Source organism: Gorilla gorilla, chromosome 3 (assembly GCF_029281585.2).
Source record: "Gorilla gorilla gorilla isolate KB3781 chromosome 3, NHGRI_mGorGor1-v2.1_pri, whole genome shotgun sequence".
NCBI classification, from domain to species: domain Eukaryota; kingdom Metazoa; phylum Chordata; class Mammalia; order Primates; family Hominidae; genus Gorilla; species Gorilla gorilla.
The window spans coordinates 18,662,763-18,687,078 of NC_073227.2; the positions used below are offsets into that span (position 1 = coordinate 18,662,763).

Consider the following 24,316-nt stretch of genomic DNA (forward strand, 5'->3'; position numbering starts at 1 on the left):
GCTGGCACCTGTAATCCCAGCACTTTGGGAGGCCAAGGTGGGCCAGTCACCTGAGGTTGGGAGTTTGAGACCAGCCTGATCAACATGGAGAAACCTCGTCTCTACTAAAAACACAAAATTAGCTGGGCATGGTGGCGCATGCCTGTAATCCCCGCTACTCGGGAGGCTGAGGCAGGAGAATCGCTTGAACCCAGGACGCAGAGGTTGCGGTGAGCCGAGATCGCGCCATTGTACTCCAGCCTGAGCAACAAGAGTGAAACTCCGTCTCAAAAACAAACAAAAAAATATAGTGATTGGAGGGCCTTCAAAATCAAGGTTAGAACACACAAATACTCAACACAGTTCTGCCCCTACTCCCTCATTTTGTTAGAAATGTATTCATTTCATGACATGTACCTACAAGTTAAGCTATTTTCTAAATGAAGTAATGTGATAAATGAAGGCTCATAACATTTGAAATGAAAAGGCACCATGTAAACCTGGCCAATCAGGTGTTATTAATTTTCCTGAGCTTCAGTTTTAATGTTTTCTATTACACAGTATACATTAGTGACAGCCACCTCCTAGCTTTACACGCTTGAAGTCAGTTTCCACCCATGTTTCCTATTTCACTCATCACACTACAGCTACTAGGTCCCTGGTACTCCATGCATAATACAGAACCCCTTCAGTTTCCTCCTGCCTTATTTGACCTCCACTCTCCCCTAAATAACTACTGTCAAAGGTGACAATTAACGATCCTATAGGATTCAAAGATGACTCATTTTTTAACTCAAAATAAACTGAACAAATTGGTGAACTTAAGCAGCTCACCTCCCTTTTCCTCAGATCTGCCAGTATTTGCCACAAGTACAATTCTCTTCCTTTCCCTTATGACTCCTTGGGCCCTGGGAGTGAGATGAGGAAATTAAGTGCCTCTTTAAATATCCTCATACTCTTGCAACCCAAATATATGTGGACTCGGGTGCAAGAGATCATTTGGAGAGATGACATCAATAGTGCAAGTACACGTGGCCCAGGGGCTCATCACTGATTGGGAACTCTTCTACCCAAGACATGGAAGGCAGGTTAAAGGCCCACATACATTCTCTGCTGAGGCCTCTAACCATGGCAGGAAAATTGCCACTGCTGTCCAAACCAGCACCTCTTGTGAATCTGCAAGCAAAACAAAACAAAAACATAACCTGGCCTCACATTAGGGTCTGCAAGGTTAACCATCCCATCATTGCATCTAATTCAAAACATACCCTGGTAGAATTCAAAACACCTGTTACGTAGAATGACACCTTGCCTTTGACTCAGAAATGTATAATACAAATAGGCTATGTAATAAAGTCACCTGCATAACATTTGAAATCAAAGGGCAAAGAAAATTTTTGTTGCTTTATTTAACAAAATTTATGCCAACTCCTATATCTATATACAAACATGTTTCAAAACCAGAGCAGCAGACACACAAACTGTTAACACAAGAATTACAATAATGCTTAAAACATGTTACACAATGTTTTGTTTCTGCTCATATAGACATTTACAGATTTAAAAATTATTCCAAAGGCCGAGCAGCATCACATCTTCAACTTCTGGGATGGATTATATAACATGTTCTAAAGAAAAAGGGATGGAGCTTGTGAGACAATATATTTTGTTCAGTCTAGTTCAACAGACAGCAGGTGGCCCTTAATGAAGGCTTACAAGATGTTCTGGACTGGGGATACAAAATTGAATATAATATAGTCTGTCTATTAGAGTATACTTTGAGTCAGGTTTTTTTTTTTTTAACTTTTACTGTATTTGCCTATATCCTAAATATAACAATCTCTCACTTCTGGTCCACCAAAGTAAGAAAACCTACTTTTAAAAAATAAGTTGAAAATGATTTTATTGGTAGTATTAACAAAATGTAGTGATTGGAGGTCCTTCAAAATTAAGAACCCACACAAATACTCAACACAGGTCTGCCCCTACTCCCTTGTATTGTTAGAAATGTGTTTATTTCATAACATGTACCTACAGGTTAAGCTATCTTCTAAAGCTCTTTAGAGAGGACAGCTCCTTTTTGCTTTCCCATTTTTGACTTCCAGAAACACTTTTAATTCCTTAAAAAGTATTCTAGTTCTGAAAATCCTAAAAAGCTTTGCTACATATTCTACTCACACAATTAAGCTCCATCAAAGTATGCAAGTTGTGTTTTTAGCTAATGCTTGAAAAACAGTTGATGCTGCGAAGTGAAAATACTTCATGTTGACAGTTAACACTCTGACCTGATTCAAGGCCAATTCTCAGTCCAGCTTTTCAGGAAAAAGCACTATGTGGTGAGGAATAGGAGATAAAAAAGTGGCAAAAAAAAAAAAAAAAAAAAAAAACCCACAGCCTTTTCTTCACTCCTCTCCTCTCCATATCTTGGGAGCTATTTTTTATGCCACAGGAGTACAATATATAACATGGATAAAACTTCGAATGCTCTACTCTACGTAGTGAAATGGTACCAAAGATCTACTTCCTAAAAAGCACCAAATAAAAATGCAGTAATAAAATGATCCACAGGGGTTTCTACTCACTTGTTCACATAAACCAGACCCCATCATTCCTGTGCTTTCATTTTCCAAAAGTGAGATTAGACCCTTATAAAAATGTACTTCCAAAATAAATTTCTAGAATATAAAAACGTTCTACATTTTTCCAGCCCATGTATCATTATAAAATAGGAAATCAGAAAATTAGCTACTGCAATTTTTATATGGTAAAAAATATTTTTATGTGTACACACATACACATATATAAAAATGCAAGTTTTAAATTTCAATAAAAATTTACCAATTAACTTGATGATCATGTATTGAATTATACAAAAGAAATGTTGATTATCTGTAATGAGAACAAACTGCAAAGGATTGCAATTCCATCTACTGGAATCTAAGACTTTCCCATGTGAAAAAAAAAAAAAAATCAAAGTCTCCAATCGACTACCCAATAAAAAATCACTGGTGTCTTTTTCAGGTGCAACAACTCTTTAGTTTCATTCACTGCACCCCACAAATCGCCCAAGGCAGGAATAGCCCCTGGAGGGAGGGAAATGCAAGTCGGGGCTGCCTCGGGGTTGTGCCATCTGTGCTCTACCTGGAAGGTCAGTGCCCAGCTGCACAGGCAAGTAAAGACTAGAATCCTGTCTTAAGCATTTACCCAGCCACCTATCTGCCCAAGAGGCTGTGCTTGTGCAGGGGGTGGGCCTTTTTCTAAAGAACACAAATGTGTAGATAAATGACAGTCCTGACATCTGTTGGTAGAGAGGGGAGTGGAAGGAGTGTTCCTGGAGTTGCTTCCCTGAGAAAGCTGAGCAGCAGGGTAAGCACGAATGTAGTTAAGACAAATTAGAAACAGCGTTACTATCAATGAAAACTAGGGATCATGTTCCTGTAACTTTAGCAAAAACAGTGGGAGGTCTCCATTTTGTTGATTCCTGCCATTTTCTAGTAATTTCATGAGGGAAAACCTTAAGGGGTCTCAAAGGCACAGAACGGAAGAAACAGTGGGCAAGGAAGTTGTGCTAGTCCACAGGAGGGCCTGTTCAGAAGAAATGGCAAAGGGAGTCTAGTGTCCGTGAATCAAAGGGATCAAGAAGAGAGAAGACAGCATCCACCCATGGTCTTTGGATGAATCCCAAATGAAAACTAAAGGGCATATGAAACCCCTTTCACAACTTTATGAGCCTACCTTGAACTGTGTTTGCGAGTTTTACCTATGTTGTAAGCCTGTTCCCTAGCATTTTAAATTGGTCACTTATGTTTCTGGGAGTGGTAAGTGCAAAGAGAAAATAGTTTTAGATATTTTCCTTTTGTAATCTGTCTTTGCAAAAAGGTACGTTCCCTTCCCATATGTCATAAACCAATGTATTTTAAAGAAAGCAAAAGCTAAGTATTTGAAAATGTTATCTTTCTTCTAACACCTGCTGTGAAAGGAGTAAATTCAGGCAAGCAGTTGAAAACATTCTTTAAAATGGCCAGTAAAAGCAAAACTCTTTGTGCTATACGGAACACTCGGGAGTATTACAAAACCAGGGAGGGAGTAAAAGAATGGCCATTTCTCTATAACCAAATTGAAGACAGTAAAGTAGAAAATATGATTTCCATTGTGCACCAAATACTCAGAACACAAATTAAAGCAAAAACAAAATGGATGTGCACACCAAAACAAAGGTTTTTCTGTAGCATTTATATGAACAGCATGTGTAAAACATTCTCAATCTGCCCCTCTGAATGGATTATGAAAGATCTGTATGTACTCAGAAAATGGGGTGCTAAACAAAGAAAAGTCTCAGATCCCACTGAAAATCTGTTCAGTTTCACAGGCTCTCTCCAGAAAAATGCATATGTACCAATTTGCATGTACAATTTCAGAGCCTTCAAATACATTCTGGGGTCCAATCACATACTTCAGGTTCAGACTCCTAGCTCCCAATATTCCTACGGTTCTGAAGAATTAGCAGTCCTCTCATTTCTACAGTCTGTATTTCTTCTACTGAATTTTGGTGGAGGGACTCCAAACCAGAATAAACTAAAAGATAACTTGCTTTAAAGAGTAACTGTTTACTTATTTGCCCTTGGAGGAAAGAACATCCCAATCTCTAGTTGCTTCTATCAAATGCCGTTGGCCATGACTCATCCACTCTTCCTGGTCTTCATACAGTCGCCCACAAAACCAGCACTTAAATACACACTGTGAAGAATCATCAGGCAAGGAATCCACTACCTGGTAGTTGTTTTTATGAACTTTTTTGAGTTTCATTTTCAACATCATTTGCCTTTTAATTTGACTGGCTTCTTCCGCATTCTGGTAGGTCAGGCGTACATGATGCCGTCTGATGCCTAGCTGACACCTAGTCCTCTCTGATAAAACAACTTTGAGGACATTGCCTTTGTATTTATTTATTACCTTCATCACATTGGTCACTTCTGGTGAGTCCACATCAGGGTGGTTTAACACAATGACTGGCTGGTTCCGACGGGGACACTTAATCAACTGATCTGGCTTAGCTGCTATCAGTCTTAGTTGCCTTGCAACCTGAAAAATTGAAGGATCCTTGAGACAGCGGCTGGGCTCAGCTTGAATTTTGTTTTTCTTCCTGGATAAGTGTACTTGTTTGGTTTTATTTCTACTTATAGAAAGACTTCTGGAAAGCAGTCTCCCTTGCTTACTTAATTCACTGCTTCCTTGCTGTCCATACAAGAGGCCAGTTTTTCTATGGATGGCGCTACAGACAGCACTCTCTTTTCTCAGTTTAGGCCGCAGAGGTGTCTCGATATTTTGGGACATATCTATTGGCCCCCTTTCACTTCTTAAAGGCTGTAAGTCTGAGTCCGCCTGTCTCACAGGGCAAAATGGAACCGGTTTTATTAACTGTGTTTCACTGCAAGGTATGCTGACAGGTGCTTCACATGTAGCCTCTATGATGTGGGCGTTCTCAGAGGAATTAAGAACCCTCAACACAGCCCCTTTGGGGATTAACACTGGCGTGGCAACATGAGCCTTCCTGGCCACTCTGCTTTTGGTTTTCCTATTACTGCCATCTGCAAAGTGTGGATATATTTGTTGATGAGTAAGCTGTCTATTACCAGTAATACCACCATCATTCGGAGGTTTCTGAAGAGTACCTGCGGAATGGCCAGGACCAGTGAGTGACACGTTGATTTCTTGAATACCTTCAGAGGTAGCTTTTGAAGTTCCCTTTGATGCCTGCCCTACTGAGCGACGATGTGCACTATTTGAAGCCAAAGATGAAGGCTTGCCACAGGACTCAATTAACTGAGCTATCTTTCTGCGCAACAGTTCAATTGACTTTATTTTAGACGTTGAGCTATTCCACTTAATGCCCTCGGGGACATTTTCAGATCCAGAGCTCAGAGAAAATACTGATGAGATGACTGGGCCATCATTAGTGTTGTTAGTCCTTTCAGAATTCTTTAATTCCAAAGGCTTATCCCCAGGCTGTTGAGACCTATCTTCTCCAGTTATGTTTATATGTAAATACTCACTCTTATGTTGAGAGGAAATCTGGCCTACAGTTGTAACTGCCTTGTGTTCCTCTGTCTGGTTATCTTCCTGCTTCCTATTAGAGGAAACCATTTTTACAGGAATACTGACTTTACTTGTAGATTCCAAGTCATTTTCACTTACAGGCGATAAGCCCTTTTCTCCAGAGAAGGAAAAGGTTGCAGGTGATGCAGCAAAAGGGAGTAACTGCTGTGAGTTACTGTGTAAATTTCTTCCATTTTCAGCAAAACAAACAGGAGCTTTATATGGAAAAGGGTTTGATGCAGCTCCAAGACTACGTAAAACACTGTTTTTAAATACAGATGCTAGAGAATGACCTTTTAAGGCAACGGAAGGAAAAGCAGTTCTATGTGGATACAAATTATTTTTTTTCTGAAAATCCTCAATTGTTTCCGAATTAATGAAGGATTTTCCATTGTTGTGCACACTAGAATTTGGCATAATAAAATCATAAGACCTTACCCATTTCACATTTTTAAGCTGTTTCTGAACTGAAGGTTGAAAACTATCAATGCCTACGAGTTTTCCAACATTCCTGTCAACTGTCAGTGACTTTGTTTTTTCTGCAGAAAGTACTTTTTCTTGTTCATTTGAACCCTTCTCTTTCACCATACGTTCAGAATTACCTCCATTATCCCTCCCAGCTTCAAGGCAATTATTTTCTTCCAGCGGAAACAGTTTCAGAACAAGCTGCTGTGTACCATTGACAACCTTCACGTCTATCAATTGGGCTAAACAGTTTGCAGGGACAACTAGTTCTGCTGGTGCAACAACTGTCAATGGCATACCTGGCTGAACAGGTTCTTTTGCAGGGGATAACACTTCTACTTCAACATTTTTGTTCTCAAATAGGTTGACTTCATTTGGCTCAGACAGGGTCATTTTATTTGGAATACAAACTACATCTTTTTGGTATTCCTTTGGTTCAGGTAACAACATGATATTGTGCATTTTGTCTTTATTTGCATGGAGAGAGAAACCTGACAGTTGGTCTGACCACTTATTTTGAAATGTAGTCCGTGGATTGGAAGCTTTTAGAAGCTCTGGGTTTTGTTTTGAAGTTCCGGTTCTTTTTGGCTCCAGCTTGGCAACAGCTTTGACTGGCCGTTTCGCACCTGCCCTTTCATGTACTCTCTTCGTGTGTTTGACAATATAATCATTTCTAATAGCACCATAGTCACAATACTCACACTGATAAGGAAATATGCCTGTGTGTTTCACCAAATGCCTCTGAAACTCTCCTTTCGTATACGAAATATAGCTGCAGTGAGAACAAATGAATTTAATCTCCTCATGTTGAAGGGTGTGCTTTTTGTACTGCAGCGGGTCCTTTGTAGAGAATCGACATTTATCACAATAGTATTTGCCTGGCTTAAAGTTCCTTACCTTAAATTTGTTATTGATAGAACTTGAGAAGTTTTCAATTTTATTTCCAACATGAGTAGCACTGGGATTATTGCTCACAAAATGAAAATTGGGAGGAGCTGCACCGAGGCTGCACTGGAAGCAGACATACATACCGTCCTTCCCTGTACCCTTCTGCAAATCTTGAAGAGAGATCTTGTGAACACTTTTGCACTTTGCACATGTAGCAATGGTCATCATGGCAGCCTCTGCCTCTGAGCCTTGATACAAAAGGGTTTGTGCTTCTTGTCTGTTTGGCCGAGGTGCTCCATTAGCATCAGGCTGTTTGGGTGACATGGTCAAGGAATTATGTCCGCCGTTCAAGTGTGTAGTGTATAGCTGCTGTCCAATATCCTTCATCTTATCTGCATTTCTAAAAAGAGCCAACTAAAATTCAGAAAGTTTTCACATGATAAAATCCTTAGGAGATATCCTTCTGTACAGTTTGTGATGGGTAGGGGCGCAGCTACTTCTTGGGTGCATACTTAATTATCTTTCTTTATATACTGCCACAGTAGGTGCGTGATCCCAAAATATGACTGCTTTCAGCTCTCTGACATTCCAGGTAACACTAAAGGAAAACAAAATTATAAAGCATGATTAATATAAGAGTTTGGCTAAGCTATTAACACACTTATCCTATAGTTTAATGGCCTTGGACATTTTATGGTAAATCTCAACGTATGATTTTAGACGCATGTTATAACAATAACACAACAGAGTTGGCAAGTAAGCCTAAATTGAAAACATTTTCAAACTCAGCCCCCTATAAATGACCACTTTAGCCAAATCATGAATGAACGCAGATATACCAGGAACAAGGACATCATAGCAGCCATTCAGGACAGCCTTTGGTCAGGGAAAGTCATTTTCAAGTGTCAGTGAGCACATCTTTCATAGGTATAATTTCATATTAGCTTCATAAAAATGTTATACAGGACACTGTCAGTTCAATTTTTGAACAAGTTAGTTATCAAGTGGTAGAGCTAGGGCTTTGGCCTGGGGTGTTCACATTTGTTTCTACATTATAGCTTATTATCAGCTTGAATACCAACTCTCTTCACTTACACGCTCAATTTGCTTTCATGAGTGCTAAGAAGCCCATAATACTGACAATGTTAGCAAGCCTGCTGCAGCATCTTATTGGGAATCTACTATGTGCTGGGCATTATTCAAAAGTGCTGTAAGGTAGTGAATGAAAGCAAATCAGTCCCTCTCCTGGTGATGCACACACTGCAGAGGGGGAAACAGATTACATATTTGCCAATGGTGGTAAGATACTTGGGAAAAAAGCAAGGCCAACAGGACAGGGAAGACCACGGTGATGAGGTTGCGGGGCTGGGTATGGAGGTGAGGACAGTCAGGAGAGGCCTCATGCTAAGTTCATGTCTGAGCAGAGACCTGGGGGCAACCACAGTGAGCATTGTGGCTGCTGGAAAAGGGGTGTTTCAAGCACAGAAAAGGCAAAGATCTGTGGGAAGTGGGCCTGCTGCTCGTGAGGAACAGCAAGGAGAATGGGGAACGGGACATGTTCTAGGAAAGACAATAACCCAGTATTGTACGGACATGGCAGAGGAGAGGCTGGAGCAGAAAGGAGATCACAGATGGCCTGGCCTGGGACACAAGAGGTGACGAATGTTTTCTAGAGCAAGTAAGCACTCCTATATACACAGAGTGACCTTTTTTTTTTTTTTTTTTTTTTGAGACAGTGTTTCACTCTTGTTGCCCAGGCTGGAGTGCAATGGTGCAGTCTTGGCTCACTGCAACCTCTGCCTCCAGGGTTCAAGCAATTCTCCTGCCTCAGCCTCCCGAGTAGCTGGGATTACAGGTTCGCACCACCATGCCCAGGTAATTTTGTATTTTTAGTAGAGACAGGGTTTCTCCATGTTGGCCAGGCTGGTCTTGAACCCCTGACCTCAGGTGATCTGCCTGCCTCAGCCTCCCAAAGTGCTGGGATTACAGGCGTGAGCCACCGCACCTGGCCACAGTGACTCTTTTATACAATCTTTAAAGACACTTATTTTCCCAGAATATGGCAAACTAGGAGCATAACAAAATCCATTCTAGTTTGGAATCTGCTAAAAGCCTTTCTTTCATGACTTAAGAAAGTCACTTAGATCTTCTGAACCTCAGTTTTTCATCTGGCAACTAGAATTAGGAACAATTATCCAATCCCTCCCAGAGCCGCCATGATGATTAGAATGCTAGAGTATAAGAACACTAGAGTATAAGAGAAGACTTTTGAAATTTTTGAGTCCTTCTCCAAGTGTCAAGAGGCACCCAGACGGACTCAGTCAGTGTTTGTTCAATGACAATGATGGGTGGCAACACAGGTAGCTTCCTTCTGGCACAATGCTAACAGGCCAAGAGCCATATAAAGGTAGTCTGAAAGACCGACGTCGGGGAGTTTAAAAAAGCCCCTCCACAGGGGCTCAAGAGATACAACAGTAACGCACTCAGATCTGGTGTAAAACCTGCCCTTTGGAAAGCACCAAAATAACACATCACATCTGATGACAAGCTGTATTTTCTTTGGCAGTGTTGTCTTTTCCTACTCTACTTTTGCGAAAGATAGTCACCTTCTTCAAAAGCAATTTCCAGCATGAAATCAAGCCCTCAATCAGACTTGCTCTATCTTAAGTATGCATACAACACTTAGACATCAAGCAGATGGAGGCCTGCAGGGTTGCAGTGGGGGGTTGGAGAAACATCTGTCCCCTCAATGTTCAAACACATACCTGTGTAAGGGGACCATGATTTTGCACAGGACACATGAATGCCTCAAGCTGGCAAACAATACATGGGCAAAGATAAGGCCTTTTACATTACACTGCATTTCTGGAAGAGACAACACAACTTTCAGAGGAGTCATTATGAGAAGCTGGCATACACTTTAATTTCCAAATTTGCAGAGGCTTTAGTGAAGGAAGACAGAAGTAACTCCCAGGATTTCTGCTGCTCATCAAGTGACCTCAAGCAAGAACTTACCTGCATCTCTATTATCTATTAAAAAAAGGCCCATGACTTCTATGCCCAGTCTGACGCTGCTGATCCTTGAAATCACACACTTTATCATCTAAAGAATGCTACCATCATCAATATAGTCATGTCAACATTGTTATCCAGATAAAACGGAAAAGCTGCAGCAGCAGCCAGAACCCAAGAAAACCAAAGCCTAAGGAATGAAAAGGTTTAAGACTGGTGATAAGGGGGATCTGGTCCAGCGTTCTCAACTTGGAAAAGCCTCAGAATCAGAGCAAAAATGGACAATTTCCCAGGCTTCATCTCAAAGCAAGTGAATCTAAGTCTCAGGAGAGAAGGAAGGAAAGGAGATTTTTGTGGCTTGTAAAGGCACCCTAGGTAATCCTGATGAAAAGCCAGCATTCCAAATTACTGGTTGAAGCTTCTGAGAATATTTAAATCCTTAAAACATCTTCTCCAATTGACCATGCAGCTGATAGTTTAATGTTGCCATAAACAAAAAACCACTTCCCTCTATAGGCAGCCAATTTTATATTCACATAGTTCTCATTACCAACAATTTACCCTTAAATGAAACAGAAATCAGCTTTCCTATAAATTTCCTTGTTCTGCCTTGAATCTGGAGCAACAAAAATAAACTTAATTCCTCTTGGTCAACCAGTTACCAATCTGCACATCTCTCATCCTCAGTTCTCAATTCTGTTCCAAAGATTTGCATACAAGTCGGTATCTGTTTATGCTCTGATCTACCAGTCCTGTAATACTAGTGTGTGAGAAAGAAACCTGCCTGCCACAATTTGCTTACCAACTATTTCAACATAACACCCTCTATATTAGCCCTAAGAAATTCTCAACTAAGTCATGTGACAAGATTCCTCTATTTGAACAACCATCCAAACCAGGATTCCACTGGCTCATTTTCAGTGTTTCAGCCTCTTGCTCAGCCCCCAGGAGTCTTCAAAAATCCCAGAAGGCACTTTTGCCGTTTTTCTCTCTAAGTCCTTTCAAAAGTTGGGGGCGGGAAGGTATCATTTATTCTAAAAATAAATACTTGAAAATCTGAGACAGACTGGGCAGTAAGATCACGTCCATCAGCAAGGAATGGAGAGCATCCCAGCTAAGGAAAGTCCCCAGAGAATACACAAGCCAGCCAGAACGCATGAGGAAGGCAGAGTCTTGGAGAGGCCTCTGCAAAACTTTCTCAGCAGTTATTTTGAATTAAGAATCCATAGGAGCAAGTGCCAATATGAAGTGTGCAGCCATGATTATTAGCAAATGCAGTGTGATGGGGAAGGCAGGACATCTGGGCCATAAATGAATTATGTCACCTGTTTGAAAGTATCTTCTTGGCTTCTGAACTATGCTCAAGATAATGCAATGTTACTACATTGCCACACCCCTCTGTGGAAGTGAAAAAGATGTGAGGTTTCTTCATAACAAGTAGATGGGAGTTCTCTTTGGCCTTTGTAACCTGTGTCTAGTAACAGAGGGAAATGCATCTCAGATGTAATACTCCAAGACAAGGTAAATGGACACAGCCACACGGAAGAATGAAGATGGTTCTGATGTTGGTATTTACACGTGGACACTCCTGAGGGACAGCAGGCGTATCTGTGTAAAAGCCTCTCAGCCCGTCCCTTCCACACAACGTCCTCCATGGTTCACATCCAAGTCTACACACCTGTGAAGCTGAGTCCTCTTGGCAAGTTATGACTCTCTGGATGGATGACCAAGGAGTACAAAAGACACCAGAGACAAAGCTGTGCATGGGTATGCTGGCACTGAAAGGGTACTCAATAAATCACTATTAACAGCAGGGTCAGTGTTTGCCTACCGTGCAAACTCTCAACATCTGTTGCAAAAGCCTCTGCATTTGGCGTCTTAGGACTTTCAGATAGCTTAGGAAAGCTCTCAAAAACACAGAAAAGAATACCATTAATTTTATGGTGCAATAAATAAGATGTCCATTTATTAATTTGCCTGTTTTCAAAAAATTATTTAGCAACATACAGTGAGTTTTCTAACGTAGAATGATGTACAGCATGAGCCAAAGATGACTGCCACGCACCAAAGGCAAGAGGCACAGTGTGTCACAGATGTGCTCTCTGGACTGAGTCTTATCTTTCTTCAAAGGAAAGACCTGGAAATAGCCCTGAATGCATTCACTGTTGGTGGGTTTTCTTTTGATTTTGAGCTCACTTGCCCTGTTTTCTTAAAGACTTATTATGGGGACATAAAAACAAACAAAGTATCGAGTTTGGAAGAATCCACATCAGTGACATTGAGGGCTATAAAAAAACATAAAAGACTGTGTAAGTTCCTATTAAAAACGAAGCATTTGACTTCTAAATATTGGAAACATCTAATGCTCAATAGAATTCGAAGAGAAGTAAGTGGTAACACAGTGTTTAAAGCTAGAGATTCTGGAATCAGATTATAAGGTTTAAAATCCCAGCTCTATCACTTTCTAGATATACAACCTGGGTATGCGAACTGTTTTGATTCCTCACCTGTAAAATGAGATAGCAACAGTACCTACCTACCCCACAGAGTTACTGTGAGGGTTAAATGACTGACATATCATAAGCTTTTAAAAATATTATTTTCCATTTTTTAATTTAAAAAAATACCAATCACATAGTCAGAGGGGCTAAAATACAGTTTTCTTAGCTACCTAATTAACTGCTGTATTCAGAACATGCCCTGAATCTCACTTTATATTTTGTTTGGTTATACCGCCCGAAAGATAATTTACCTCTGTGGCAAAACCACCCACCTAGCTTTAGTGCAAAGGGGCTAACAGCCGTTTATAATTGCCATAGAAAAGATGCTCCAACTACAAGAGTACTCACTACAATTTAGGTTTATATATAAACTAGTTACTAAACTACCTTTTCCTCACCCACTTCTCTCAAAGTTCAGCCAAAGTGTGAAATATCCCTGTAGCAAATGAATGTGTTTCTGTGATAAATGTTAATGTGAAAAGGAAAGGTGGGTGGCCAATTATATCGCATACATGCTACATGGACCACCACATACATTTCTGTTCAGGAGATGCCCAGCAAGCTCAGTGTTAGTTGACTGTGACTGCATCGTTTTTGGATGTAGAAGCAAACTTAAGCAGCTCTTTTCAGGAATTCTCACCCCAAAGTCCTCCTTTGAATGTGGCTCTACCATACTCATTGCTGGGGCAGGGTATAGCTGCTGTACCCATGAAGATCACATGAAATGGAGTGGAAAGGTTTACAGTTCCAACTCTGATCCTGTCCCTCATTTGCAGGGTCCTTCAGCAAATAATTTTTCTCTGTGCATTGCCAAGCAAGGAATAATGCTTTACCGTCAGCAAACTTAAAGGGCGATCAGGAGATGCAAACTAGATAATGTATGCAAAGCATTAAGCCCAATGGCATAACCACTTACAAATTATATCTATATTCCTTCTGTCTCTTTCACCATAGCACAGGCTTGTCTAGCTTTCCCAGTAACCAAATTTTTAAAACAATTCTATCCCAAAGTGCCCAGTAAACAATTAAAATCGATCAGGAAAAAAAAATCAACATTAGACATCAACTGCCAAAATTTCCCCAGTAGGATGATACTGAGGAAGAAACTGTTGCCTCAGAAACAGCTTTCTAAGACCATTAATATGCATGTGTGATGGGGAAGGCAGGACATCTGGGCCATAACTGAATTATGTCACCTGTTTGAAAGTATCTTCTTGGCTTCTAAACTATGCTCAAAATAATGCAATGTTATTACATTGCATTATACTACAAAGTGCTGGGTAAACAGATTTAAAAGAGAAAAAAAATCCATTAAGTGTCATAATCTTTTTGCCAAACTACCTTGCACTGAGATGACTGAATTGCAAATTGACTGCCATCCTGATGACGAAAAATACTTCCAAATGCTGCCGACAAATGTACCCCATCCTTGGGATCCTAGATTTCCATCTGAAACCAAGTGTACTGCTTGGGCAGCAGAATGGACCAAGACAGCTGCAGTAGACACCCTGATTCCTCTGCTTTTCCAGGTGAAAGCAGCTGAGTGTAACACAGTAGAGAATAATGACCTTGGGACAACAAGAACAAGGTTCAAAACCTAGGTGTTTGGTTTACTACCACATGATTTCAAACTTGTTAACCTATCTGAGCCTGAATGTTCTCACTCATAAAATGTGAATATTTCTCATTTATACAGCTGATGTGAGGATAAATGAGAAAAGGGTGTATGCAAGTGGGAGGTAACTTTATGCTTGGCAAAGAGTAGATGTTTCGTTAAGAAATCAGTCAATACATTTTTTAAAGATGGCTTCACAGGTAGAAGAGTCCAGTAATGTCCAGAGAAGCAGACACTGGTTAGCTTAACAAATGAATCTGATGAGGCAAAGGTCTATATCAACATGAGTTCATTAGTCGGCAGGAAGTGAGGGTCTTCTCCCCACCCTGTCTACAGGGAGTATTTTGGAGATTGACTTGACACTGCTGTGCACATCAACTGAGTCTACATCAGAAAACAAAGGAAGTGATATTATAGGCTTTTTCTTAACATTTTAAGAAAAAAATATTTGTAAAAAAGAATATAGCCAGTATTAGAGTGCTTGATGTCTAAAACTTAAACTTTGTATGTGAAAAAAAAAATGTGAAAGAGCAAATATGCTCTTGTTAAGCATTAAAAAATATATATGGTAAAAATAAGGTAGTATCACAAGGCATATTACAAAATTTTATGTCATGAAGCACATCAAATGACTCCGGGTCTCTAAAGGTGCTAAAAATGAGACGTATATTTTCGCATTTCTTTTTTGCCTTAAAAATTTGCAGAAAGAAATGGATTCAGAGTTTAATAAAACAGTATAATCAAGCACAGAAAACATATCTCCCATTAAACCAGTAGTTCTTAACTTTGGTTGCATTAGGGCAATTGGCCTGTCATGTGCCCGGGATATTATTTTTTAAAGGAGGTCCCTGGGACAGCTGGTCACCCCACTGCACACCAGAATTACTTGGAAGCTTCAAAAATAATGATGTCCCCCACCACCCACAAGACTCCACTGTAACTGGGGAAGAGGTGGGGATACTGGGAGTTTTAAAAGCTTCCCAGGTGATTCTCATATGCAGCTATGCAGCCAAGGCTGCAAACCACCTGATACTACAGGTGCAGGTGCACTTGGGAATGGCAATAGTAATATCGACATCCTTGTACAAGATTTTATATTCTTGTGGGTGCCTGGAGGTGGGGTGAGGCCACCACCCCTGGGCTGTAATGGGGCAAACAGACAAGCAGACTCAGGGTTCCACCCTTGCCTAGCCCTGTGACCTTGGAAACACCAATGATGCTCTCTGTAAGATGTATAATAAGGTATCTACTTTGTAGATTCTTAGAAATTTGAATGTTCCTGGCACAGTGCCTGGCATAGTGTGAGTACAATGAGCACTGCCCAGGACTGTTTTATCCCCACACCTGCTGTGGGCTGCCGTTTTTAAGGAGTCTAACAGAAGATGGAGATAAGTAAATGGGTATGATAAGTAGAGTAGTGAATGTTTTATCAATGATCTGATCAGAGTGCTCTCCCAGTGGCTGGCTGCTTGTCAATCCCGGAGCACCTTGGCCCAAGTCAGATGGAAAGAGTGCCTGCATAAGCAGGTTCCTATGTTACCTCGAAACTTCTCAAAGCCAGCCTTCAGTTACCTGCTTCTTCCCTGATTAACAGGTCTGGAGAAGCTATATGGCTTTTTGAAGATCACAGAGTTGGTGAACAGCAGCAACTGTGTCCAATCTTACATTCTTTGTTTTCTGCTACCCTGCTGTGTGAAGCTGTGAAATGAAGCCATAGTCAGTATCTGCTGCCACTTGAGCACTGTTCTTACTTCCTGCCTGGAGCCTTGGAGTTGCAGATATAAGTCAAAACCGTGGCAAGTCCCATGGGCTCTTCCTTCTCTTTCAGGCCTTCTCTTCTCAGGCGTGGACTGCCATGAGTTTCACAACCTCAGGCCCTGGTGTAGGCTTCTACATCAGAACCCTGGTCGTCAGCAAGGCGCTGCACAAAGAGGCCTGCAACAGAAGCCAAACACTTGGGTTTAAGTCCTGGACCGGCACAGCCTTGGTTTCTCAGAGTGTTGAAGATAAGGGGAATGAGCCTCAGAAGTGGTTCTCAAGCAGGGGTGTATGGCAAAGTCACCCACGGAACTTAAAAAGGATTCCCAGGACTCACATGCAACCTAGCAAATCAGGTTACCATTTCCTAGGGTGGGGCTCAGGCATATGGTTTAAAATTCTCCCTAGTTGATTTTGATGCCTCCCCACCCTCACCCTATGATGACAATGTTTAGACTGGCTGATCTGTAGCTGCTTTCACTCCAAGGATGAATCCTGGAAATTGCAGTTAGCTGGGTTTGCATAACAAAGAAAATGCAGTAGACAGCAGGCAGTTTGAGAACAATCATGATTGGGGAAACCCTCCCTGGTAAGGTAAGGATCTTGTTTATCATGATCAATAGCAAAGGGTTTGGCCAAGGAAGGCACTCAATAAGGTTCGTACTGGTTGAAAGAATGAGTGAATGAATGAATGAAAGAGCAGGCTTCACAGAGACAAAAATAAAATGTTCTTTGTTCTTCCTTTTGCACAAAAACTGGCCCCGATCTCCTTACTTAAAGGCAAATAAATCTCTAGAGATCTAAATGGATTTTTTTAATTGCCATTTTGCATTTTTAAAATCTTCAGATTGGGCATAATACATCAGAAAGGAGTCCCAATAAATAAAGGAATGCCATCCTTTGTCTGCTCTTTTCAAATTGCATTTGCAATGAATGTTATCAGCATAGCAAACTGTCTACGTAAAAAAGTGTTATTTTTGAAGGCTAAATTTGATCCAAGATGAAAGTAATTTTTAAAAATTGCATCCTAAAGATATCAATATCACACAATTTTAAAAAAGAACTATTTGTATTCTACTCAGAGACAACAGTATATAACATTGGTTTCTAAAACAATATTTTCTGAACCCTTGGCTGTGTACTGACATCACATGCTGGGCTGAACTTTGCATATGTGACTCAAGAGAGAGAAAAGAGATGTATTCCCATCCTCAGTCTCTGCTCTACTGTAGAAGAGTACTGCAAGCTTCTGGAGACCCAGGTTTGTCTTAATTCTTGGTGATTTCAAGTCTAAACTTAAGATGATTTAAGGAGTCTAACACAACATTAGAGTTTAGCTACGTAGATTTCTACTTTTAAATAGGACATAATGCTCAGTAGTTTTTTTTAATGTTACGTTGATAAATCGTTCATTATTACAATTTTTAAAGTCAGAGGTATTTTAACGGGATACATCAACTACCCAACTTATAAAGACTTAAGTGTTTTCTCCCGTTCGCTCTTTTGGCTTTTCCTTTCTGGTTAAGAAACTTTCATTCTTTTGAACCCTGCAATTTCTTGGCTTTACAGAGCCCCAAACCCCAAAGACACCAAGATAAGACGGGCAGGCCGGTATGGGGAGGTCCCACAATGACATCAGCATTTGGAACAATTCAAACCTTCACCATCTCTTCCCAACCTCCTATGTCCTCGCCCCCCGCAAAAGATGCGCAGGACCTCGATGGACGAGCCCACCCCTGACCCTCTCAAGGAAAGACAATGCCAGGCTGGTTTTCGAGTTTATTGTCGGCACGCTCCCCCGATGGCAGGCAGCATCCGAGGCGAGCGCGCCTGAGCCTGGGCGCTCGGAGGACGAGGCCGGGTGCATCGGGCGCATCCTCGTCTCCCAGGCGCGTCCCGCTCGCCGCGAGGGAAGGCCGGGGTTCTTCCAACCGAAGAAAACCAAAACCGTCAACGCTCAGCTCCGAGGCCCGCAGGAGGCTTTAAAAATGGCCTCCTGACGACACTTCCTGCTCGGCGCGGACGGTAGGAGCCCTCGGAGGAGGCATCCTTCATAACGCTGGGGGCGGGGAGAGCAGGCCGGGCCAGCGGCGCCACAAGAACGGCCCCGCGGGACGCTGCCACCCCCGCCTCGGTCGCCCCGGCGCGTCGGCCGAGTCCGCGGGGTCGCGGCGCACAAAGGCGGGCTGGGGGCGCCGGGCCGGACCCCGACCCTAGGCCAGGCCCGCGTCCCTGCTCAACGCGCGCCAAGCCGCGGCCCGGGCCCCCACCCCAGCCGGTGCCCTACGCCCACCAGCCGGAGCCCGCGTTCGGCCTTCCCGGTGCCGCTTGCCACGACGCCAGCCCTCAGCGCGGGCACGCGGGGCCGTGGCCGCTCGACCCGCCCCGGCCTGGCCCCGTCAGGCCCCCGCCCCGCGCGCCCCCACGACCCGGCCGCAGCCGGCGCTTCGGTCACGTACACGCGGATCCGGGGGCCCTCGCCCTCCCGCTCAGCTACTTACCCGGCAGGCCGGATTCGGGTGCCAGGTCCCGGCGAAGGGGCGTCTACACCGCCGGCCGCAGACCGCCGGCGCCGCGCCCGCTGTAGGTCCCTACCCGGGGGGCGGAGCCCGCGCCAGCCCCGCGCGTGCGCAATGTGAAGCGGCGGCGCGGCTCCAGCGAGGCCGGCGCCTGAGGTCTCTAAGGCTGCGCCCGCCCCCGCCGGGCTTCTAAGCTGTCCAGAGCGGGGAGCCTCAGACCCAGCCGAGCCCCACTTCTGGGCGTAGAGCTTGACCCAACACGTTCGCACCGTAGCGAGCAAGGTCCACACTTAGCCATGCCGCAGGCAAAAGAAGGATTCGGCTTCGGTCCTGGCCCAGTCTGCCATCCCGGGGCGCCTGCCTGGTACCGGGTCCCGCGGAGGGTGGCCTTGGCGCCTGCCTCCCTGGAGCCTGCAGTCCTGCAGCGGGTGAGTGAAAGCGAGAGAAAAGGAGCTCAGGTCCTCAGCCTCCAAACTCGTCTTCTTGGAGAGCTTCAGAGGAGATGGCCTTGAAGTCCTGGGTACAAATCCTGACTCTCCCTACTCCTTTACATCTTAGCTGCTGGACCTTGGCGAGAAAGTCCCCTGACCTCTCTCAGTGTCTTCATTTCTGAAGACGGGGAAGGTAGTATGTGAGGCGCAAAGCCTCCTCTAGCAGTTGGGCGTTGTGAGGGTCAGAGGGGACTATGACTGTGGGAGTCTGGAGAGGGTGTGAGCTCATTTAATGCCAGAGTTTCTTTCCTGCCTCCTGGACTTCGGTGCTATTTTGGGCGAGCCAACTGCCCTCTAGATACACCTGCATCTACGGTCCGGAAGGAAGACATATTTAGAATAGAGCCTCTAAGAGGAAAGAAGAAGACCATATTGCCAGGTCCCACATAATCAGTGACTCCCCACAAAGTGAAACTGCTCTCCAGCAGGGGCAGGTTGAGGCATGGGAGCAGCCTCAACCTGGGAAGTACAGTTTCTTCGGGATGAACAGCTAAAGTTTATTTCAAAGCTCTGGAAGCGGGGGCGGGGCAAGGCTGGTTTCCATCACCTTCCTGTTGGCGGCCAAAGGTCGGCGTGCACGGACAGCGGCCAGTATGCTGCACGGAGGAGATGTGGGCCTGGGCAGTACTGCCACACGGAGAAGCGGAGTTGAAGAAGACAGGCTCAGCCACAAGTCCAGCAGCTGGGCAAAACCTCCGCCACTGAAATATCAGGAGCTGGGCAGAGAAAATAGCAGCCCAGAGAGCAAATCGTTCTTCCTGCCCTAGGCTGCAGTGCTCCTAACCTCGGTCCTAATCAGGGAGCTGCTAGGCTCCTGGTTTTCTATCTCCTAGGGCTCAGAAAAGCTAAGGAACCTCTTCTCAGAAAAACACATTTATGTGCAGATAGCACCTATCAGAGAGAATATGCCAGAGAGTTCAAAGTCTCCCTCAAGAGTAGGGTCAAGTTGGGAAAGGCATTGAGAATCCAAACTAGGAGCCACTGCCTGAAAATCTCTAGTGGCAAAAAGAGCCATATCAGGAAAAACTATTAATTCTAAGTATTGGAGAATCTGAGGTCTAGACATTAGAAAATTGTCCTAAACTTTATAAGAAGAGGCAACTCTCCTTATAACTTCTACTCATGCATCACAGTTCTGCCCTCTTAAGTCACACAGAATTGATGTAAGGTACCTGTGGGTCTCCTGGGAGTTTTTCTGAAGTGAGAACTGGTTATAAATCCCAGTTCGGCCACATAGAAGTTGTGAGCCTGTCTGAACCTCAGTTTCTCATGTAAAATTCAGTGAAAAATAGGTCCTTCCTCCCAAGGGGGTTGTCAACATTAAACAAGAGAAAGCAAGTCAGGACTTATCACAGTCCCTGGCAGATAGAAGTGACTGTTAACTTACTCTTCAGTAGCCCAAATTCAGGGAGATGAAATGCTTTGTGGAGTGTCTGGAAATGGAGTGTTTACAGCCTGAAAAAGGGTCAAGGAAAAATAGAAACTACTTCAGCAGAAACCTTTAAAGCTGATGTCCCTAAAAGTCTTTTGATGCTTGCAAATGTGAATCATCACACGTTCCCTACACATCTGCCCTTCATGTCTTCTTCCCCACCCCCCAGCTTAGTTTGCCTAAATTCCGTGGATCACTTCTGTCACGAGTTGAATTATGTTTCCCAGAAAAATACGTTGAAGCGCTAATATCCCCCACCCCCAACTTATGGATATGACCTTATTTGGAAACACGGTCTTTACAGATGTAAGACAAGGTCATTAGGGTGGGCCCTTATCCAATGTGAATGGTGTCCTTACAAGGGACACCATTCTGTGTGTCTGTGAAGAGACACAGAGAAGAAAATGCCATGAGAAGACACGGAGACACACAGGGAGAAGAAGCCATGGACAGAGGCCGAGATTGGAGTACACAGCCACAAACCAACGGCTGTTGGAAGATGGAAAAGGCAGGGAGGATCCTCCCCTAGAGGGTTCAGAGGGAGCATGGCCCTGTGGACCCCTTGATTTCAGACTTCTAAGCCGACAGAACTGTGAGACAATACATGTTTGTTTGGTACAGCCACCCTAAGAAATCAATGCACCCTCCTAGTTATGACTACCTAATGTAGGAGAGAAGAAGGAAGACGTGAACCAGTCCTTGAGTATAAGATTTGGGAGCCAACGTTCATTCATTCACTCATTCATTCAACAAAACATGTATTGGGCTGGGCGCAGTAGCTCATGCCTGTAATCCTAGCACTTTGGGAGGCCGAGGCGGGCAGATCACCTGAGGTCAGGAGTTCAAGAACAGCCTGGCCAACATGGTGAAGCCCCGCCTCTACTAAAAATACAAAAATTAACTGGGCGTGGTGGCGGGCGCCTGTAATCCCAGCTACTCAGGAGGCTGAGGCACGAGAATTGCTTGAACCCAGGAGACGGAGGGTGTAGTGAGCCAAGAACGAGCCACTGCACTCCAGCATGGGCAACAGGGCCAGACTCTGTCTCAAAAAAAAAAAAAAAAAAGACCATGTATTGAATGCCCATTCAGTGCAGGCACAGGCTAGTGCTGAGGCTAGAGGAATGAGGAACAGGGTAAGGCTCAGCCCTCAGGGAACATTCATTGATGGACCACAAGCCTTACAAATTTAATGACGGGGACTTGGGAGATGAGCTGTAAGCCACGAGTAGGAAGCTGCCACAAGAAGATGGAGAACAGGGAAGAGGAGAGCATGTACAAAGGCCCTGAGGTGGGCGCTTTTGAGGAAGAAAAGGAAAGGCAGTGTGGATTTAGATCATTCTAGGCGCCTACAAACTCTGATCTTAGAGAGCCCTTCATCAAATTCTGCCAGTGGGGAGCTTGGGGCTCAGAGGAAGGCCTCCACGAGCTTTCCATGATCATCTTTTCTCTTGCTCTGAACTTCCTTCCATGCTTCATTACCCAGTTTTATATTCTCTCTGGCCTCTACCGCTCCCGAATATTATATGACTTGACAAAAACAGCACTGTCCGTTGGAAAAGGGCCAGGTCTTTAACACCCAGGTCAGAGCACAGACATGTCAATCTCAGACACTTCAAGACTTTATGCATGGACAGGAGATCCCAGAAAGTGGCTTTTTTTTCTTCTAAAACATTTCAGAAGTTTCTAGTAACTTCCTTGAGCCTTAGTTTGCACATCTGTAAAGGAGGGATAAAGGCCCCCCCAAGCTCTAATAAGACAACCCCGGTTCTCAAGCTTACCTCGCCTCACAGTCCTGGGGTGCAGGAGGTTAAGGATGTAGAGCCCGAATCCCGAACTCATTTGCCATCTTTCCAGCTGTGTGGCCTTGGCCAAGTTACTGCCAGTCTCTGAGACGTTTTCTCAACTGCAAAACAGGAGTAACTGGAGCAACCTTTCGTGGAGGGTGCCAGGCGCTGGAGCGTGGCTAAGGCAGGGACCACGTCCCAGCCGCCCTTTCCCGCCCTGCGGCGCAGGCCCAGTCTCTTGGCTCTCCTGGCCCGCACACTCAGCTCGGCCGCCGCGGCTGCCGCGGAAGCGCGCAGTGAGGCTAGTGGGGCCACGAGCGGCGCGCTGAGCATGCGCGACCGATAGAGCCTCGAGAGGCTCCGGGCCGCGCTGCGCTGCAGTACCGCCCGCGGCCTGCAGCGTCGCTGCGCGCCCGGCTGGCCCACCTCCGTGTGTAGAGCTCTACCCGGCGCGGCGGGCGGTGCAGCCCCGCGCTCACCTGGGCGCCTCGCTCCCGCTCGCCCCGCGCTTCCGAGAATCGGGAATGTAATGTTTTCTTTTTACATTCCAATTTGCTCCCTCCCCAGGCTGGCGTGGAATCCGAGGGTTCCTGATGACTGCAGCTCCTCGCCCCTCCCGCTGTGTTCTCGCCGCCTCTGGGCTGAAAGCGCCACCAGGACCCGTGGCGCGTGAGCTTTGTTAGTCATTAAATCCTTGGGACATAGCAGGAGCATGGTGCCCGGCACAGAACAGGCTTGGCTTCCACGGCCCATCCAGGCGGAGCCGTCAGCGTCCCTTGCCTAGACCAGAGCTCTGGAAAGCGGAGAGGGGAACAGGGGCCGTTCCCCAGATCGGTTCCGGAGGCCATAGATCAGAACCAGAGAGGGTGCATTTAGAAACTCATTGCAACCTGACAAAGTTGCAGCGTTGTAGCGCGGGGTCAGCAACAGGAATTCGGGTTGGGTGGAGTCGGACTCAGGGAGTGGTCGCTTGTGCGCAGAACTGCGTAGACTCGAGTAGGTTCGAAAAGGATAGGCATGGGGGCAAGACCTAGTCCTTCACCACAGGTAGATCTAGGCGGCCGCGAGGGTCTCCTGACTCATTTTCCTGCATCCACTGGCGTCCCACCACACTGCGACATCCAGAGTGGTCCTTACACAAAGCAAACTGAATTAAGTCATTCCCCTGCTCCAGAGTCCTTGCAGCCTCCAGCCCTACAGGATGCGCCCCTGCCTGCCTGCCAGGTCGTCTTATACCATCTCCGCATGGTCTTGCAAAACTGACTCCGCTATGCACCGCTGATGCACCAGGCTTCTCCCGGGAAAGACCTTTGCACGAATTATGCCTGCCTGGGGTATCTCTTTCTCCTCTCAACTCAAAAATCACCTTCTCAGAGGCCTTTCTAACCATTTCAGTACTCCTCATTCTGTCACATCCCTGTGTTTTATGTTCTTCATAATGAACTGAAACTGTTTGTTGTATGTTTCCTTGGGTCTTTTCATTTTCCCCTACTTGGAAGTAAGCTACTGTCTTGTTCACCCTTAGATTCCCAGCGCCTAAGGCAGAGGCCTGACACTTATAAGCACCCATTATAGTTGAGTTCCCATTTATTAATTCAAGCAAAAACTGTGGTTTGGGTCACCAAAGTATGAAACCCCACTTGGAATCTTGGGGTTTGGATATTAGCACTTAACTATTCATCCACTCCTTCATCTCTAAATTTTCTTGTCAGAGAAAATCATGGAAATAATGATAGTATCTGCCTCATGAGGTTTCCATGAGGATGAGATGAGTTA

The 24,316-nt window shown here is 44.4% G+C and overlaps 1 protein-coding gene and 1 long non-coding RNA gene across 12 annotated transcripts in view; one reads left to right on the forward strand and one right to left on the reverse strand.

The window, feature by feature from the left end:
• Positions 1–1,356: 1,356 nt before the first annotated feature.
• ZNF518B (zinc finger protein 518B) lies at positions 1,357–23,595 on the reverse strand. Of its 10 annotated transcripts, XM_055384074.2 has the most exons (6): positions 22,535–23,595; positions 20,712–20,779; positions 19,872–20,040; positions 18,816–19,252; positions 16,308–16,491; positions 1,357–8,026 (listed from the first exon to the last, which is right to left on the reverse strand). In XM_055384074.2, exon 6 carries the CDS (start codon positions 7,813–7,815, stop codon positions 4,591–4,593), a length of 3,225 nt encoding a protein of 1,074 aa, XP_055240049.2. In that variant the 5' UTR covers positions 7,816–8,026; positions 16,308–16,491; positions 18,816–19,252; positions 19,872–20,040; positions 20,712–20,779; positions 22,535–23,595; the 3' UTR covers positions 1,357–4,590. The 10 variants fall into 10 exon arrangements, with proteins under 10 accessions (XP_055240049.2, XP_055240050.2, XP_055240048.2 ...); XM_055384075.2 differs by lacking the exon at positions 16,308–16,491 and having other exon boundaries at positions 22,535–23,040; XM_055384073.2 differs by lacking the exon at positions 19,872–20,040 and having other exon boundaries at positions 22,535–22,802.
• LOC129532851 (uncharacterized) overlaps positions 18,008–24,316 on the forward strand; it is a 40,431-nt gene continuing 34,122 nt past the window's right edge. The window contains exon 1 of one of the 2 annotated variants that reach the window (XR_008678776.2): positions 18,008–18,339. This is a non-coding gene — a long non-coding RNA (uncharacterized lncRNA). The remainder of the gene's footprint in view (positions 18,340–24,316) is intronic. The other variant, XR_010133328.1, reaches the window with a different exon arrangement.

Bases quoted from the DNA above. Each gene is read 5' to 3' on its own strand.
- ZNF518B (XM_055384074.2), bottom strand. From the start codon at position 7,815: ATGAAGGATATTGGACAGCAGCTATACACTACACACTTGAACGGCGGA.